Below are 16,542 nucleotides of genomic sequence, written 5' to 3' on the forward strand. Positions count from 1 at the left end.
TGACCTATGACCTCCCCAATAATCTTGCAGATTAGGGGCCAGAGTCATAGTCTTACATGGAAGGCTTTGGGCAGCAATGCAGTAAGGCAATGTTAAACAAAGAGCAATCTTCTGACAGCCTACTGTCCCTTAAGCAGCACAGAAATTTTAGCATCCCCACATCTCCTCAGCCCCACATGCTGACAGATGACAATTATCCTTTCAAAGCATTCCGCAAAGTGAACAGAACCAACAAAATTAACACGTTAAGCACCAAGCCTGTTTTTGTCTTCCTCTCCATTTAGCGCTGTATATGCAGGGAAAAGTGTAGAAAAAGAAAATACGACACCAACTAATGTTGTAATGTATCTTCTCTCAACAAAACATACGTCAGAGATGGTGAACGCTGAAAACAGATGTCACTTCTTGTAGGAAAAGCAGCAGTTGATATATCTGATCAAATGAGTGTCTATAATAATCCGTTACGAAAATCCATGAAATGGTATAAAAAGCTAACTTTGAACTCCTACTAAATACTGCTGTACTCAATGTTCACATTTCATTTAAAAACTAGTGGCCCGGTGCATGAAATTCATGCACATTAAAAGAGAATTAGAGGGAAAAAAATAAAAATAAAAATAAAAGGGAATTAGAGGAAATATTTTAATATTGCTATTTGACCTTTCTCTATAATAGAAGTGTGAGAGATGAAAGGAAATCACTAAAATGTATGAGAATATATAAATTTATTAATAAACAGTAACAAAAGGATATAACAGAGGCATGATATAAAAACAAAACCATGATATGAAAACAAAAACATCATATAAAAACAAGTTATGCAAACAATGACTAATAAAGTGAGTAAACTTATCCTAATATCTCCCTGTACACCACATTAAGAGTGAAAACACTTTCAGAGTGTTTGACTAATTTCCCTTTTGATGAATTATTTACAACTTTAACGTCACATGCTCTTCGAACTCAAGAGAAAGCAACATATAACTGACCATGTGCGAAAACAGGTTCAGGTAGGAACATGCCTACTCTGTCTAGAGTTTGTCCTTGTGATTTTTTTTTTTAAATATGTTTTATTGATTTTTTACAGAGAGGAAGGGAGAGGGATAGAGAGTTAAAAACATTTGTACGTGAAGCATATGAGGAATCTAGCAGTTTCGCTAAAAAGATTTAAAGTAAATGGTTCTCGGTCTCCTCTAGTGTTGTTATGACTGAGGAAATGAAACATTCCCAACATCCCAGCATCTTTAAAGCTTTTCTCCAGTGTGAACATTCTAGTGTCTAAAGAGGTTAGATTTGAGTCTAAAAGAATCCCCACATCCAGTACACCCATAGGCTTTTCTCCAGAATAACTCTCCAGTGTTGAATCAGGTTGGAACATTGTCTAAAGAATTTCCCACAATCACTACATTGCAAAGGCATTTCTCCAGAGTGAACTCTGTAGTGTTGGAAAAGGATAGAGCTTTCTATAAAAAAACTTCCCACATTTGCCCTGGCCGGTTTGGCTCAGTGGATAGAAGAGTAAGCCTGCAGACTGAAGGGTCCCAGATTCGATTCCGATCAAGGGCACATGTCCAGGTTGCTGGCTTGATCCCCAGTAGGGGGCGTGCAGGAGGCAGCCAAACCATGGTTCTCTCTCAACCTTGATGTTTCTCTCACCCTCTCTGTTCCTCCCTAAAATCAATAAAATTATATATTTAAAAAAAAAAAAAAAAAAAACTTCCCACATTCACTACACTCACACGGCTTTTCTTGAGTGTGACATCGCTGGTGTTCAATGAGGAGAGAGGTTGTCACGAAGGACTTCCCACAAACACTACACACATAAGGCCTTTCACCAGTGGGACCTTTGCGGTGTTTACTGAGCTGAGACCTTTCTGTGAATGACTTTCGAAAATAACTATACTCATATGGCTTTTCTTCGCTGTGTGTGCTTTGATGTTGAATGAGTCTATGTTTATTTCTAAAGCATTTTCCACAATCACAACATCCATACAGTTTTTCTCCGGTGTGAACTATCTGGTGAAGAACAAGGCCACAAGTATTGCTATAGGAATTCCCACATTCACCAGTCATAAGGCTTTTTTTCCAGAATGAACGTGATGGTGATAACTAAGACTGCTGCGTAGTCTAAAGCATTTCCCACAAATACTGCACTCAAAAGGCTTTTCTCCTGTGTGACATCGCTGGTGATCAATGAGGATAGAATTACGGCTGAAGGACTTCCCACAATCAGTACACTGATATGGCTTTTCTCCTGTGTGAACTTTCATATGTTGGAAGAGGATATTGTTTTGTCTAAAGGTTTTCCCACATTCACTGCACTTATAAGGCTTTTCTCCAGTGTGAACTCTCTGGTGAATACGGAGGTTAGCTTTGCGTCTAAAAAACTTCCCACATTCACTACACTCATAAGGCTTTTCTCCAGTGTGACCTTTGTGATGTTCCATGAGCTTAGACCTAAGGCTGAAGAACATTCCACAATCACTACATTCATATGGCTTTTCTCCAGTGTGAATTTTCTGATGTTGAATGAGTCCACTGTTATAGCTAAAGCATTTCCCACAATCACTACACTCATATGGCTTTTCTCCAGTGTGAATTCTTTGATGTCGAGTGAAGGCAGACCTTCTGCTGAAAGATGTCCCACAAACACTACACTCATAAGGCTTTTCCCCACTGTGACCTCGGTGGTGTTCAAGGAGTGTTGAGCTCTGGCTGAAGGACTTTCCACAATAGCTACACTCATATGGCTTTTCTCCAGTGTGAATTCTCTCATGTTGAATGAGTCCATTTTGATAGCGAAAGCATCTCCCACAATCACTGCATTCATACGGCTTGTCTCCGGTGTGAACTCTCTCGTGGTTATGGAGGTAATCTTTGCGTCTAAAAGACTTCCCACATTCACGACACTCATAAGGCCTTTCACCTGTGTGACCTCTCCGGTGTTCAATGAGCTTAGACCTATGGCTGAAGGACATCCCACAATCACTACACTCATATGACTTTTCTCCAGTGTGAACTCTCTTATACTGAATGAAGCTAGAGCTTTGGCTAAAGGATTTCGGACAATCACCACACTCATAAGGCTTCTGTCCAGTGTGAAGTCTCCTATGACCTGTGAAGTCTCCTAAGGCCTTCCCACATTTGCGACACTCAAATCGCCCTTTTCCAGGGCAGACACTCTGCTGTTGAACAAGGTTCTGGTTGTGGAAGGCAGCCGTTTTACACTCACCCCACTCATGATGATGTTTTCCACTAAGAACGGCCTGCCCACTCTCAGGACCACTGTGTGGCTCCTCAGTATGAAGAGTGTCCTGGTGCTGAAGAAGGCCTGCGATGGCTGGGAAATCCTCCTCTACCTCCCTATACGTGAAAGGCTTCTGTGATGCATAGAAGCTGCACCTGGTCAGCAACGAGGCCCAGTCCATAGCTTCGTTCCAAGGCTTCTCTCCACTGGCTTCTCTCTGTTGCTGGTGAGGGTTTGCACTGAAACAGAAGTCTCTCACACATGCATCACTGAAGGATTTCTGCTCAAAGTCTGCTGCTTGTGACTCAGTCAGGTGCAGAATAGCTTTTAAGACTGAGACACACCGGTCACAAAGATGGGTCTTCTGAGTTGGTAGAGCTGTCTTAGAAGCCTTGACCTGTGACTCTGCTGTTACAGATACACTCTGCTTGGAAGAGGTCTCCTCATATTCACTTTTATGCCAACAACCTGAAAGCAGAGAAATGCTGAGGTAACGGTGTTGGCTGTGGTGGAAGGAGCAAGTCCCATTACTAAGGTTTGTCAGACTCCGTATGTTGGTTTCATGGGATCTTGGTTTTTGGTTTTGTGGGATCATCTGAAAATAGAGCCCTGAAGGCAGGTTGAATAATGTGCTGCTGTGCACTACTGGGCTTCTGAAGATCACAAAATAGGGGAGACCTCCCCAGGAAAAGGACACAGACATGGCAGGCAACCACATGGAATAGAAACAGCATCTCCAACTAATTCTTCTGCTGAAAGCATTCAGAAGGGCTTGTCTAAGGGTGGAATGGGCAAGCTGTCCAGAAGGTTGGTTATGTTTTACCCCCAGTAAAATTCAGGAAGTGAGAAGCTGGTGTCTATGCACTTGCTAATGACACATGCACACCTCATAACATATGCAGAGGTCAATGCTGGAACATATGCCAGAGGGACCAGTGCAGAGGAACAGCTGATGCTGGGAGACCACACAAGGGAAGGTAGCCAGGAGCTGAGAAGTCACCGATGAAATGACAAGTTATCAAAGGATCAAATATGGGAAAGAAAAAATGGAAATGTGCTGTGAGCAGGGGCACTTGCACCACAACACTATCGGACACAAGCAGAATCCGGGCATGATTGGAACAGCCCTTAGGTCAGGCTCTTGCCCAGCTGCCACTCACCAGGGCCAGCCTTCTCCTGAGACCATCTTTCTATGTACGGCCTGTGATAGGAGCAGGGTTCTCCCTGCACCTTCAATGAAACAACTACTCAGAACCTGAATGATCCAAGTCTTAATGACAGACAACACACGTAAGCAGCCACTACTGGCCCAGAGCCAACTTGACATACGATAGTGTTCAGGGAAGACAATATTACAAACAATTGAGGTAGATCTGACAAGTACAGTCCATGGTTCATATAAAGAATGACCATGACCTGGCACAGGAAGTCACAAAGGATTGTTAGCTAACGGAAGGGGCCAGAACCAGAAGCCATGAATCTGAGCAGAGTCACCCTTCCAGGCAGAGGGTGAAGACGGGGCATGTACTGGGCTGTCTGAGCAGAGGCCCATTCTCTGAACTTTTTGAGGCAACAGATGTAAGGGATGCTCAGTGTTCCCGGCAGAGGGAACTCACCGAACAACTCAGCACAAGCAGCCACAGCACGTATGACAACAAAGTGCGGAAATTAGCAGAGCCCATGGTCTGGCTGAGGGACTAAGCTACTTCAGGAGGAAAAACGAAAGGGAGGTCATGACCTAGGACATAAGTAGTAATGTGAAGGTCTTACCAACAGATGCTACAAGCGCAAAGTTCTCCAGCATCACCTCGCAGTACAGCAGTCTCTGAGCCTCATCAAGGAGCCCCCACTCCTCCTGGGAGAAGGTGATGGCCACGTCCTCAAAGTCCATATCCTGTCACAATGGCGACAGTTCAGTTCATGACCAGCTTCACTCCTAGGATTTTACATTCCTCAGACCACCCAGCCTCCACATCCATCTGCTCCCTCCTCCCACATCAATGACACCAAGCCCTGCTATCATTGGAGTCACTCACTTCTATATTCCCATCGAGACTGTGTCTTCCCACAGGAACAGGCAGAGGGGCAGAGAGATGATAACAGCTCTGCGCGTGGCATGTAGGCCACACTGCCCCTTGTTAACACAGTGGGTGCCACAAACATACAGAGAAGTTGGCCACAGAGAGTGTGGGAGTGATCAGACACTCAAATTGTCAGGCAATACCCGTGAGCCCAGTGTCCCTCCAATACATAAAAACCATGGCATCACCCTTCACCCTATTGACCCAAATCCCTTCCCTTTACAGTACCCTCCGCAAATAATTATGTGACTCACACCTCTCTCTCACAGCTACATTCCCAGAAGCACAGCTTTAAAGGAAAGTCAAACATGCCCTGACAGGGACAATTTTTCCATGATTCGCTTCTTTCCCAGGATTATTACTTTACCACCTCCCTAATCTAGCCCCTGCTTCTCCTTCTCCCTTCCCTATGCCAGGCGAGATTTCCAAGCCTGGGTGGCACTGAGGTCCGCTATCTCATCGAGGCCCTACTGATCACTTATCCGCCCTCAACAAAAGGCAGGAAGGAACATAAATGACATCGAAGCTCTGGGCCGGGCATGTAGGACCACAACACCCCCTCCTTCCAGGCAACTCCCCAGGGGAGCCACATCGCGTTTCCACCAAATACAACAGACATGGGCTCGCCCTTCATTCACTCTCATGTCAACACCAGGGCCCTGTGGCCATGAGCTCACACGCCCTCTCCACGTGCACATCACTGTCCCGACCACACCTCTCCCGCCTGTGCTCCCACCGCCCGGCCCCTCCTGTGCGGCACCACATCATCTCCTTGGCCTCTCTCTTCACTGCTCAGCAGACGGGGTCCGGAGAACGTCTGGAAAATTCTAAGAGGATCGAGCACTGCCCGGGCTCTGATGGTCCACATCAGAGAGGCGGCCGGAGTCCTGCTCCGAGGGCCGCCCTCCTGACGGTTCCTTGTTCCCACGTCACCTGCTGAGAACCACATGGGCTCTCAGGTGCCCACAGCCTCCCCACTGATGCTGCACCTCATGTCCCTTCACAGTCACAGCCTCCCCTCTCCTCACCCCACACCAGGCCCAGCCCCAGGGGCCCTCTAGCCTGTGCCCAGCGAGTCTTCCAGATGATCACATGTGCCCCTAAGCTAACAGCCAACCTGACGGCCACACCCCAGACAGACCAAGGGTTACACCAATGTTCTGGAGAGTCTTGAAAGCAGTGAATATGCACCAGCCCTCCTCTCATCTTGTGTGAGTTACTCTTCCACCCTCATCTGTTCCACATCCCCCATCCCTTGGAGGCCTTGTCCACTTGCCAAACCAGTCTCTCCCTCACCCTCCACATGACCACTTCTGTCTGTCACTTATATTGTGACACCCACTTCCCACAACTAGGGTCCCAACAGGAACCCAGTCCTCAGGCCCACGCTCCTCATCCGGGGCTATTACCATTAACATTCCGACCAGGATTCCCCATACTAACGTGAGCTGCAGCTCCTCCCGAGTCCACACACTCTCCACTTCCTTTTGGAGAAGTCGCCATCCTGAACACCTCCTCAGAATTCCAGACACCTATGAACTCTCTCTCAAAAGTCTCATACCCTCATCAGGCCAAAAATAAAACTCTCGATATCCTCAATGAATACTGCTCTTCCTTCAGTGTGTTTCGCCATCTAAATTGAGGTGCTTCACTTCCTCCAAACCTTCATGTCATCCCTGGCTCCTACCTCTCTCTATGTCAACCTCAAAATTAGAAAATGCAGCCCTAGCTGGTTTGGCTCAGTGGATAGAACGTTGACCTGCAAACTGAAAGGTCCCAGGTTCGATTCCAATCATATACCTGGGTTGCGGACTCGCTTGCGTGCAAGAGGCAGCCAATCAATGATTCTCTCTCATCATTGATATTTCTATCTCTCTCTCTCTCCCTTCCTCGCTAAAATCAATCAAAAGTATTTTTAAAAAAAGAAAATGCAGAAGGCACCCTGGCAGGTTTCCTCTGTTGGGCGGAGCGTGAGGCCCCATAAACCAAGGTTGGGGGTTCAATCTCCCATCAGGGCACATGCAAGAATCAATCCGTGAATGGATAAATAAACAGAACAACAAATCAATGTCTGTCCCCATCTCCCTGAAATAAATAAATAAAGCTTTTAAAAAAAATCCTGGCATCTTCACTCAAAACCCTAACTTATAATCAAAATGCTTCTCTCTCCTCCATGGCCACCACCCTGGCCCAGACACCATCACAATTACTCCGACTACTGCAGCAGCCTCCTCCCTGTTCATTCTAAGCTGCAGCCACATGGATTCCCACGAGACCGGGGTCAGATCACCTGCCTCCACTGCTCCAGGCACCCATCACCGGCAGAACAGACACCCAACTTGTCACAAAGCTGCTCTAGACTTGACTCCTCTCGCACTGCCCCCAGTTACCATGGGAAGAAAGGACACCTGCAGGTTCCAGAACTTGCTCAGTGTCCCCTCTAAGCCATTGCTCATTCTGGCCCCTGTGCCTGGGAGGACCTCTCACATCTCATTCCACTCGTTGCCAAAAACAGGGACCACATCCTATAACCCTAGACCTCGACTTAGGATTCTGGCCTTGGTGTCTGTTCAAGATCCCCAGGCCTACAAGCTGGAAGAGAAGCTGGACAGCCCCAGGACCCCACGACCTCAGAGGACACAGGAATGTGAGGCCCTGAAATCAGCCCAACAGCCCCGTCCCCTCAGCGGCTCTGCACCCGCAGGAACCGGCGGGAACTAAAGGGCTGAGGGCCGGGCACCCACCCCAGGACCCAGGGGCTCCGGCTGCTCAGGGCCCTGGCCCCGCCCCGGGGGGGTGATGCCCGCCGCCCTCGGGGCTCAGTCCAGTGGGCACCTGCCAGTGACCTCATCACCTACAGGGTCCTCCTTCCTGCCCCTCCTGCTGGCCCCTCCCTTCTAGTCTGGTCTTCCTCTGGGAAGTTTTGGGAAAACTTGAGAATCCCTGCCTCACACAATGTCCCTCATTTGTTCACATCCATCCATGGCCCGGCGCCGTGAGAATAAAAGTAAAACTCCTCGCGCACACCTCTGCCTCACTTTCTCTGTTGCCTTTAGAAACAAAACGGGCCCAGGTTTCCCGAATCTTCCAGCTTAGCAGCCCCTGCACCTGTTCACCGGGTGGCCCCTCACCCTCTCCCACCCCCGTCACACCGGTGTCACCCAGTAACGCCTCCCGGTCCTGAGGTGGGGCCTGGGCTGCAGGGTTGGGAGGGGGACGTGCTCACCTCAGCCTGGCGCCTTGGCGCTGCCACAGCCATCGAACTCTGTGGGCAGAGGCCAGTCTGTGAGGCTGGAAGGCCTGAACCCCAACAGTAGCGGCTCAGCAAGCCTCGGACCCGCCCCAGCATGGCAGGGACGACCCTCTGGCGCTTCCCCATCACGGCCTGTTGCTTTGGAGCCTCTGACTTGGAGAACCACCTGAAAGGCAAATATGAAGCTTCTGAGGAGGGCACGGGAAGTCCCACCCTGACCTCCCCAGAACTGGGCGCATTCCCCTCTGGGTAATGTAGTTTTCTCCACCAGGGGCATCAGTCATTGACCTTACGAGATTGAAGGCATTGTGCCAGCCCGCCCTGGCAGGTTAGAGCACCCCACCAACGCACCAGGGTTCCATCCCAGTCAGGTGACATACAAGAAGTAACCAATGAATGCATACATAAGTGGAGCAACAAATTGACATTTTTATCTCTCTCTCTAGAATCGATACCAAAAGTTTTATTTTTCCATCCGGCTTTTTGTTGTGTTTTGTTAATCCTCACCCAAGGACATTTTTCCATTGATTTCTGGAGAGTGTTTCATGACCCAACAGGGGCCAGGGAGGGGCCTCCAACCAAGGGACATGCCCTTGACCTGAACTGAACTGAACCTGGAACCCTCAGTCCTCTGGCTGATGCTCTACCCACTGACCCAAACCTGATAGGGCTAAAAAATTAAGTCATCTTGTTAGATGTAAACTGGTATCTCATTGTGGTTTTGATCTGAATTTTGCTAATGACCAGTGATGTTAGCATCTTAATTTGTTTCTATTTTCCATCACCTTTTCTTTTTTTTTTTTTTTTTGATGGTATGGCAAAAGTGGAAATTTACTGAAGAACAAGTAGACTCCCACGTGGGGAGGGGGAAGAGTCCCACTGACTTCCTGTTCCCAGGGTTTATAAAGGCTGCAGTTCCTGTGTCCTTATATCCCCTCTGATTGGTCAATATTCCCTTTGATTTGGTCACTATAGCAACTCCTGAGCTCAAAGGTCAAACTTCACAGGGGACACACTGGTCCCCCCCTTCCTCATTGTCCTCCTATTTGCTCTGGCCTTTCTTCCTCTTTTATATTGTAAATACAGATTGTAGGCTACTCCCAGCCCCCTTGTCTTATGGAAATTAACTTGTGCCTTTCCCTTTTCTTATGGAAGTCTAACTGTTACTGCTCCCTCCTCCATGACCTTTCATTCAGGGATGACTACCCATCATTGTGTAAACATGAGCTGACACCTCCTCCATTTAAAGCAGCGGTTCTCAACCTGTGGGTCGCGACCCCTTTGGGGGTCGGACGACCCTTTCACAGGGGTCGCCTAAGACCATCCTGCATATCAGATATTTACATGACGATTCATCACAGTAGCAACATCACAGTGATGAAGTAGCCACGAAAATAACTTTATGGTTGGGTCACAACGTGAGGAACTGTATTTAAAGGGCCAGAAGGTTGAGAACCACTGAAAAGGAAACTGTGCCTCCACCCCCTCCTTTTTTTAAAAAAAAAATATATATATATTTTTATTGATTTCAGAAAGGAAGAGGGAGAGAGAAATGGAAACATCAATGATGAGAATCATTGATCGGCTGCCTCTTGCACGCCCCCTATTGCAGATCTAGCCTGCATCCCGGGCACGTGTCCTGGACCGGAATCGAACCCGCGATGGGACCCTTCAGTTGGCAGGCCAAGCTCAATCCACTGAGCCAAACCCGCCGGGGCTCCACCCCCCTCCCCCTCCGTGAAGCTCTATTCCAGTGATGGCGAGCCTATGAACTCATTTTTTTGGTTGATTTTTCTTTGTTAAGTGGCATTTAAATATATAAAATAAATATCAAAAATATAAGTGTTTTACTAAGGTTGCAAAGATCAAAAAATTTCTATGTGAAGTCAATAAAATAAAATAAATAAAATAAAATAAGGTGGGAAATGGGCACTGCAGGCACACGGGTTCCCCAGGGTGTCGGGAAGGAACGGAAGCAGTGCCTGTGAGGGTGCGACCAGGCCCGGGGCAGTGGCACCGGGTGGGCAACCCTCGAACCCCGACCCGCCGGAGGGGAGCCGCCTCCCTGAGCCCCTGGGTGGCCCCAGAAAGCCCCCCCTTAGGAATGACGGGGCGCCCGATATTTACTGTTTTAGACCGACAGCCCCTTAATGTGAAGAGCGCTGCGGGTCCCCTTGGTTCTGGTTTTTGGGGGGAACCTGGTCAATTCTTTCCGCCCCGGGGAGATGGGGTTCAAGTCAGCGGAGCCACGTGGGACCTGAGTTCGAATCTCGGGGGAGCGCGTTGGGGGGCGGCGGGAGGGACGCCCCTGCCCGCGGCTCGCGGCGTCTCGGCGGGAGACACCCCGAGGGCGTGGGCTTTTCCGAGCAAACGCGTCGCGTTTGAGTCTCCACCTCAGGACCCGGAGCCCGCGCTCCCCCTTTTCACCCACCGGGGCGAGTCCCCGAACTGCCCGCGCCGCCTCAGGGGGCGCCCGCCCGGGCCCGGGATTGGCGCGGCCGCGAGCTGCCCGGAGGCCTCCCCGGCGCAGGCCCGGCGCTGCCGAGACCCCCTCCCGGCGGCGCCCGCGTCCCGCAGGCCCCTCGTGGCTCCGGGCGCGTCGTCCCGCTCGCCCCTCACGCGTGGGAGGGACCCGGAGGCCGCACTCCCGCCCGGAGTCGGGGGCCGACGCGGCCGCGTTCCCCCTCAAGCCTCCCGGCCTCGCCTACGAGGTCAGGGCCTCACCTTTTCCAACGACGCTCGGCGCTCACACGGCCCCGCCGGGACGCGGCCCCGCTCGCGCACCGTCCTCCCGGGAGCTCGCGGCGAGGCCTGGGGGGCGACCACCGCCGGGCCTAACGCGGCCTCGCGGGCTCCACAGCCATGTGCCGAGGGCTCCCGCGCTGCCGCTCCCGAAGGTGAGGGAAGCAGGTTACCCACAATGCCCCGTGCCGAGTGACGCAGGCGTGGCCCTGATGAACGCATAGAAGGCGCAAACGACGCTGCGGGAACTACGTTACCCACAATGCTCCGTGCCGAGTGCCGTAGGCGTGCCCCTGGTGAAAGAACAGAAGGCGCAAACGACGCTGCGGGAACTACGTTACCCACAATGCCCCGTGCCGAGTGCCGAAGACGTGCCTCTGTTGAAGGTACAGCGGTAAGGCGCAAACGACGCTGTAAGAACTACGTTACCCATAATGCCGCATGTAACACGCTGCAGGCATGCAGCCAATGGGTGCACAGAAATAAGGCGCAAACTGTCAGCGTAGGAACTACGTTACCCACAATCCTCCGCGCCGATCGCCATAGGCGTGCCTCTGAGGCACACCCTGAGGTGAGGCGCAAAGGGCGCGGAGGGAACTACGTTACCCATAATGCCGCGCGGCAGACATGCTAGGGGTGCCTCCCTCAGGCACCTGGAAGCGGGGATTTTGGGGGAGGGGACCCTGGATCGCGGCGCGGGGGTCGCCGTCCGCCTGACCGACGGCCTCAGCGGAGATCTGGGTCCTTTGGGGCGCGGGTCGGGCCGCAGGGGACTGGCCGAGCAGACGCTCGCGGTGGGGTCGTGCCCCCTGCCCGGCGGCGGGCGGCTACTGTGCAGGGTCCGGTCTCTCCGGGGCCGTCCGCTCTCCAACCTCGCCCCGTCCCCTCCGTCCGGAGCCCGCTGGCGGCCCCTGCGCCTCCCCGCCTAACCCGGCAGCCCCGGCCCCGCGTCAGGACCGGAGCCGCTGGGGGGAAGGACGGCTCCCGGGGGGACCGGGCGGGGGCGGGGGACGGGACGGGTCGTGGAGGGGCCGCTGAGCCCGCAGCATTGGCGCCGGGAAGGCAGAGGAGGGGGTTCGCCTTCAGCCTCGGGGGCCGCGGGCTGCTGGCCGCGGGGCTGTGCCTGGCCTCCCCCGAGTACCGGGTGGCTGGGGGCGGGGGTTCCGGGAGGCCGGGTGCTCTGTCCCGGGAGCGGGGCTCCCTTGGGAAGCGGGGACTAAGCGGAACGGGGAGCGGAGGAGTGACCGACCCAGACCAGCAGACATGCGCCCTGACTGCTGCCACTCACACTTCGGGTTTAGGGTTTTTGTCGTGACCCTTGGAGTATTTTTTTTTAAAACACAGACAGTAGTTATTTTATTAATTTTTTAAAATTCATTTCAGGCCCCTGGCCGGTGTGGCTCAGTGGATAGAGCGTCGGCCTGCGGACTGAAGGGTCCCGGGTTCAATTCCGGTCAAGGGCATGTACCTTGGTTGCGGGCACATCCCCAGTGGGGGGCGTGCAGGAGGCAGCTGATCGATGTTTCTAACTCTCTATCCCTCTCCCTTCCTCTGTAAAATATCAATAAAAATTTAAAAAATAAAACAAAATTGATTTCAGAGAGGAGGGGAGAGGTGGAACATTGTTCAGCTGCCTCCTACACACCCACTACTGGGGATGGAGCCCACAGCCTGGGCATGTGCCTCTGACCGGAATCGAACCCGGGACCCTTCAGTCCGCAGCCGACGCTCTACCCACTGAGCCACAGGGAGCCTTGGGAGTATGTTGGGGGTTTCGGTCAGGCTGGCAGATTAGCGCAGGGTACAAGTCGCTGCCCGGGACAGTCCCTGGGCCTGGGGGGAAGGAGGGGTCAACATCAAGTGAGCACAAGGGGAGGAGGGCTGTGGGCCTCTGAGAGCTGAGGTGGGTCTCGGTGGCTGAGACTGAAGCAAGGAGCAGAATTGGGTGGGGAGGCCCTGGCCGGTGTGGCTTAGTGGATAGAGCGCCGGCCTGGGGATTGAAGGGTCCTGGGTTCAATTCCGGCCAAGGGCATGTACCTTGGTTGCGGGCTCCATCCCCAGTTCAGGAGGCAGCTGGTCCATTATTCTCTCTCATCGTTGATGTTTCTCTCTCTTCCTCTCCCATTCTCTGGAATCAATAAAAATAATTTTTTTTAAGGAATTGGGCAGGGCCCTAACCGGTTTGGCTCAGTGGATAGAGCGTCGGCCTGCGGACTGAAGGGTCCCAGGTTCGAATCTGGTCAAGGGCATGTACCTTGGTTACGGGCACATCCCCAGTGGGGAGTGTGCAGGAGGCAGCTGATCCATGTTTCTAACTCTCTGTCCCTCTCCCTTCCTCGCTGTAAAAAATCAATAAAATATATTTTTAAATAAATAAATAAATAAATAAATAAATAAATAAATAAAATCCTGATTCCTGGGCCCCATCCTCCGGAAATTCTGTTTCTTTGTTACTAATGATGAGGCCCAGAAATCAGGATTTTAAAGATTCCCAGGTGACTCTAATGTGCAGCCAAGGCTGAGAACCACGGCACTATAGCCTTTGGCTGTAATTGCGCTGAGACTTGCACGTGGCTTTGTCACAAGAGGATCGAGCTCTCTCATTAGTCTCAGGCTTGAACCTGTCCACACGCTGTAGCCCAGCGGTTCTCAACCTTCCTCATGCCGCGACCCTCTCATATAGTTCCTCATGTGGTGGTGACCCCCAACCATAAAATTATTTTCGTCGCTACTTCATCACTGTCATGTTGCTACTGTTATGAATCGTCATGTAAATATCTGATATGCAGGATGTATTTTCATTGTTACACATTGAACATAAAGCATAGTGACTCATCACAAAAACTATGTAATGATATATGTGTTTTCCGATGGTCTCAGGCGACCCCTGTGAAAGGGTCGTTCGACCCCCAAAGGGGTCGCGACCCACAGATTGAGAACCGCTGCGTGTAGCCGCTCTCCACAGTGGACACTCTCTTCTCGCAGGAGGAGTGGGGGCTCCTGGGTGAGGCGCAGAGACGCCTGTACCTCCATGTGATGCTGGAGAAGTTGGCACTCGTGTCCTCACTGGGTGAGGCCTTCACGACTCGCCTCGGTGTCCTGGCCCCGTCGGTCCTTCCCACAGACACCGCGGCTGGTTGCCTCCCGAACACAACCCGACTTGGGCCAGGGATCACACCTGCACCCGAGTGCACCCCCTGGACCGGGAATTGAACCCGCAGCCCTTTCGGTGGGTGCGTGGGCCAACGTGCTAACCACTGAGAACACTGGTCAAAAATGTGGTTTAAACATAAATTAATAACCTTTAACATTTACTAAAAGGCACCAGTGGCCAAACTTCAAAAATGTAATCACTGCTGGAGTTTAAATTCTATCTGGGACCCCAGCACTTCACACACCGCATCCCTGTGGCCTTGGGAAAGTGAGTGTAATACAGACGAAGGGAGAGATGCCTCATGGGAACTGTAGCCTTTCCTAAAGTTCCCCAAGTCACAGTGATGGGGGAATGAGACATTTGGGGGGGGGGGGGCCTAGCGATCGGAGTCTGGGCCAGTAGCCTGATGCTCATTCCTGTTAGCCTGTAGTCTCGTCCAGGGGTGGGCAACCTTTTTGTGAGTGCGTGCCAAAACCAGCAAAATCTCCGACTCAAAATTCTTCTGCATGCCAACCCTAATTTTTTGAGAACATGTTACGCCTACTTGATATCTCTTAAGGTGTACGTATGTGAAGAACCTTGAAGAAATAATAAAATTCACTCGAGCGACAAAAACACAGTCTATGATGATGAAAAATACATTTATTTTTTAATGGATACATGTACACTGATAGTCCGACAGAAAACTTTATGACTCCGTTTGATATTATCAGTGGGACTTTTGCTGCTGCATCACTGATGACAGAGATTTTACATCAGGTTTACATTTCGTGACCTTCAGAGATAGGCACGAGCTACTACTTTCATCCGTCAGGCTCCTCCTATTACGAGACTTAACAAAATTCATCACTGAGAACAAAGATTCACACGCGTATGTGGATGAAAACATGGAGAGTAACGCTGTTGCAAAGTTTTGTAAACAGAAAAAAATTTCTGGAATGGCATTCCAAGTCCTCAATAGTTCATTTTCGACACTATTGAAATTGCTCTTCCCCTCTCTCATCAATCCATGTCTATGGTCTTTAAGATAACATGTAAAATTATTTATCTAAGATGCACCTACACTGAATTTATCTGAAAAATAAAGTCGATATTAAGAAAAAAATTGTAAATGGAAGATTATAAGAGAGGGTTTCACGTGTCAGCAGAAGTTACTGGCGTGCCATGTTTGGCACCTGTGCCAGGGGTTGCCCACCCCTGCTCTAGTCACGGCCCCTTCCTTAATTATCTGGTCCTGCAAGCCCTGTTCACCTAAGTAAGATCCAGATCCTGGACAACGAGATTTTCTCTCTATGTATTGAAAGGGTTAGAGAATAAAAGGGGGCAGAGAAAGACTCATTGTGCTCAGCACAGTGGTCGGCAAACTCGGTCAACAGAGCCAAATATCAACAGTACAACGATTGAAATTTCTTGTGAGAGCTAAATTTTTTAAACTTAAACTATATAGGTAGGTACATTGTTATTAACTTAATTAGGGCCTTTATCTAAGCTGGCCTTTGCTAAAAACGTCCTCAATCTGATTGAGGTACGTTCGCTGAGGTCGACCCCTTCCAACTCTCCCATCCACACTCATCTTGTATACCTGTTTCGTCCATCTCCTTTCCGAAAACCCACTTCTGCGCACGGGCCACGAAGTTTCAATCGCACTATACACGGGCCGCACGTGGTATTTTGTGGAAGAGCCACACTCAAGGGGCCAAAGAGCCGCACGTGGCTCGGGAGCCGCGGTTTGCCGACCACTGGGGTAGTAGAGATCTTGCAGAAAGCTTGCAGCCTTGAGCACAGCACAGCTCAAATAACCAGAAGACACCTGGCATGGGAGGCACCAAGGACGGACCAGACCCTTCCGTCAGCAGAGCGCCCGCAGCCGGCAAAAATCAATAAAACCCTCTCCCCCTGCTCTCCTCGCCGCTGCCCCCTCGGCATAAACCATGAACAATACACAACCCCCAGGCGGGGTTATCAGCACCGGCGCCAGGCCAGGCCTCTGGGTACGGCCCCCCGGCCCCCACCCCAGCACACGGGGCTTTCTGCAAAGCCCGCAAAAGGTCCCATCCCACTTTGG

At 50.9% G+C, this 16,542-nt stretch overlaps 1 protein-coding gene across 1 annotated transcript; it reads right to left on the minus strand.

The window, feature by feature from the left end:
* Positions 1-760: 760 nt before the first annotated feature.
* On the minus strand, positions 761-11,393 carry LOC139000273 (zinc finger protein 211-like). Its single transcript, XM_070402524.1, has 4 exons — positions 11,306-11,393; positions 8,555-8,747; positions 5,018-5,141; positions 761-3,715 (listed from the first exon to the last, which is right to left on the minus strand). Exons 2-4 carry the CDS (start codon positions 8,705-8,707, stop codon positions 2,070-2,072), a joined length of 1,923 nt encoding a protein of 640 aa, XP_070258625.1. The 5' UTR covers positions 8,708-8,747; positions 11,306-11,393; the 3' UTR covers positions 761-2,069.
* Positions 11,394-16,542: the final 5,149 nt, after the last annotated feature.

Source organism: Myotis yumanensis, unplaced genomic scaffold (genome assembly GCF_028538775.1).
Source record: "Myotis yumanensis isolate MYYU_CA2020_CCGP unplaced genomic scaffold, mMyoYum1.0.hap1 SCAF_23, whole genome shotgun sequence".
NCBI lineage: Eukaryota > Metazoa > Chordata > Mammalia > Chiroptera > Vespertilionidae > Myotis > Myotis yumanensis.

Coding starts and splice junctions, on each gene's coding strand:
- LOC139000273 (XM_070402524.1), bottom strand. CDS start 8,707: ATGGGGAAGCGCCAGAGGGTCGTCCCTGCCATGCTGGGGCGGGTCCGA. Junction 5,142..8,554: donor CGCCAAGGCGCCAGGCTGAG/GTGAGCACGTCC, acceptor CCATTGTGACAG/GATATGGACTTTGAGGACGT. Junction 3,716..5,017: donor TGCGCTTGTAGCATCTGTTG/GTAAGACCTTCA, acceptor CTCTGCTTTCAG/GTTGTTGGCATAAAAGTGAA.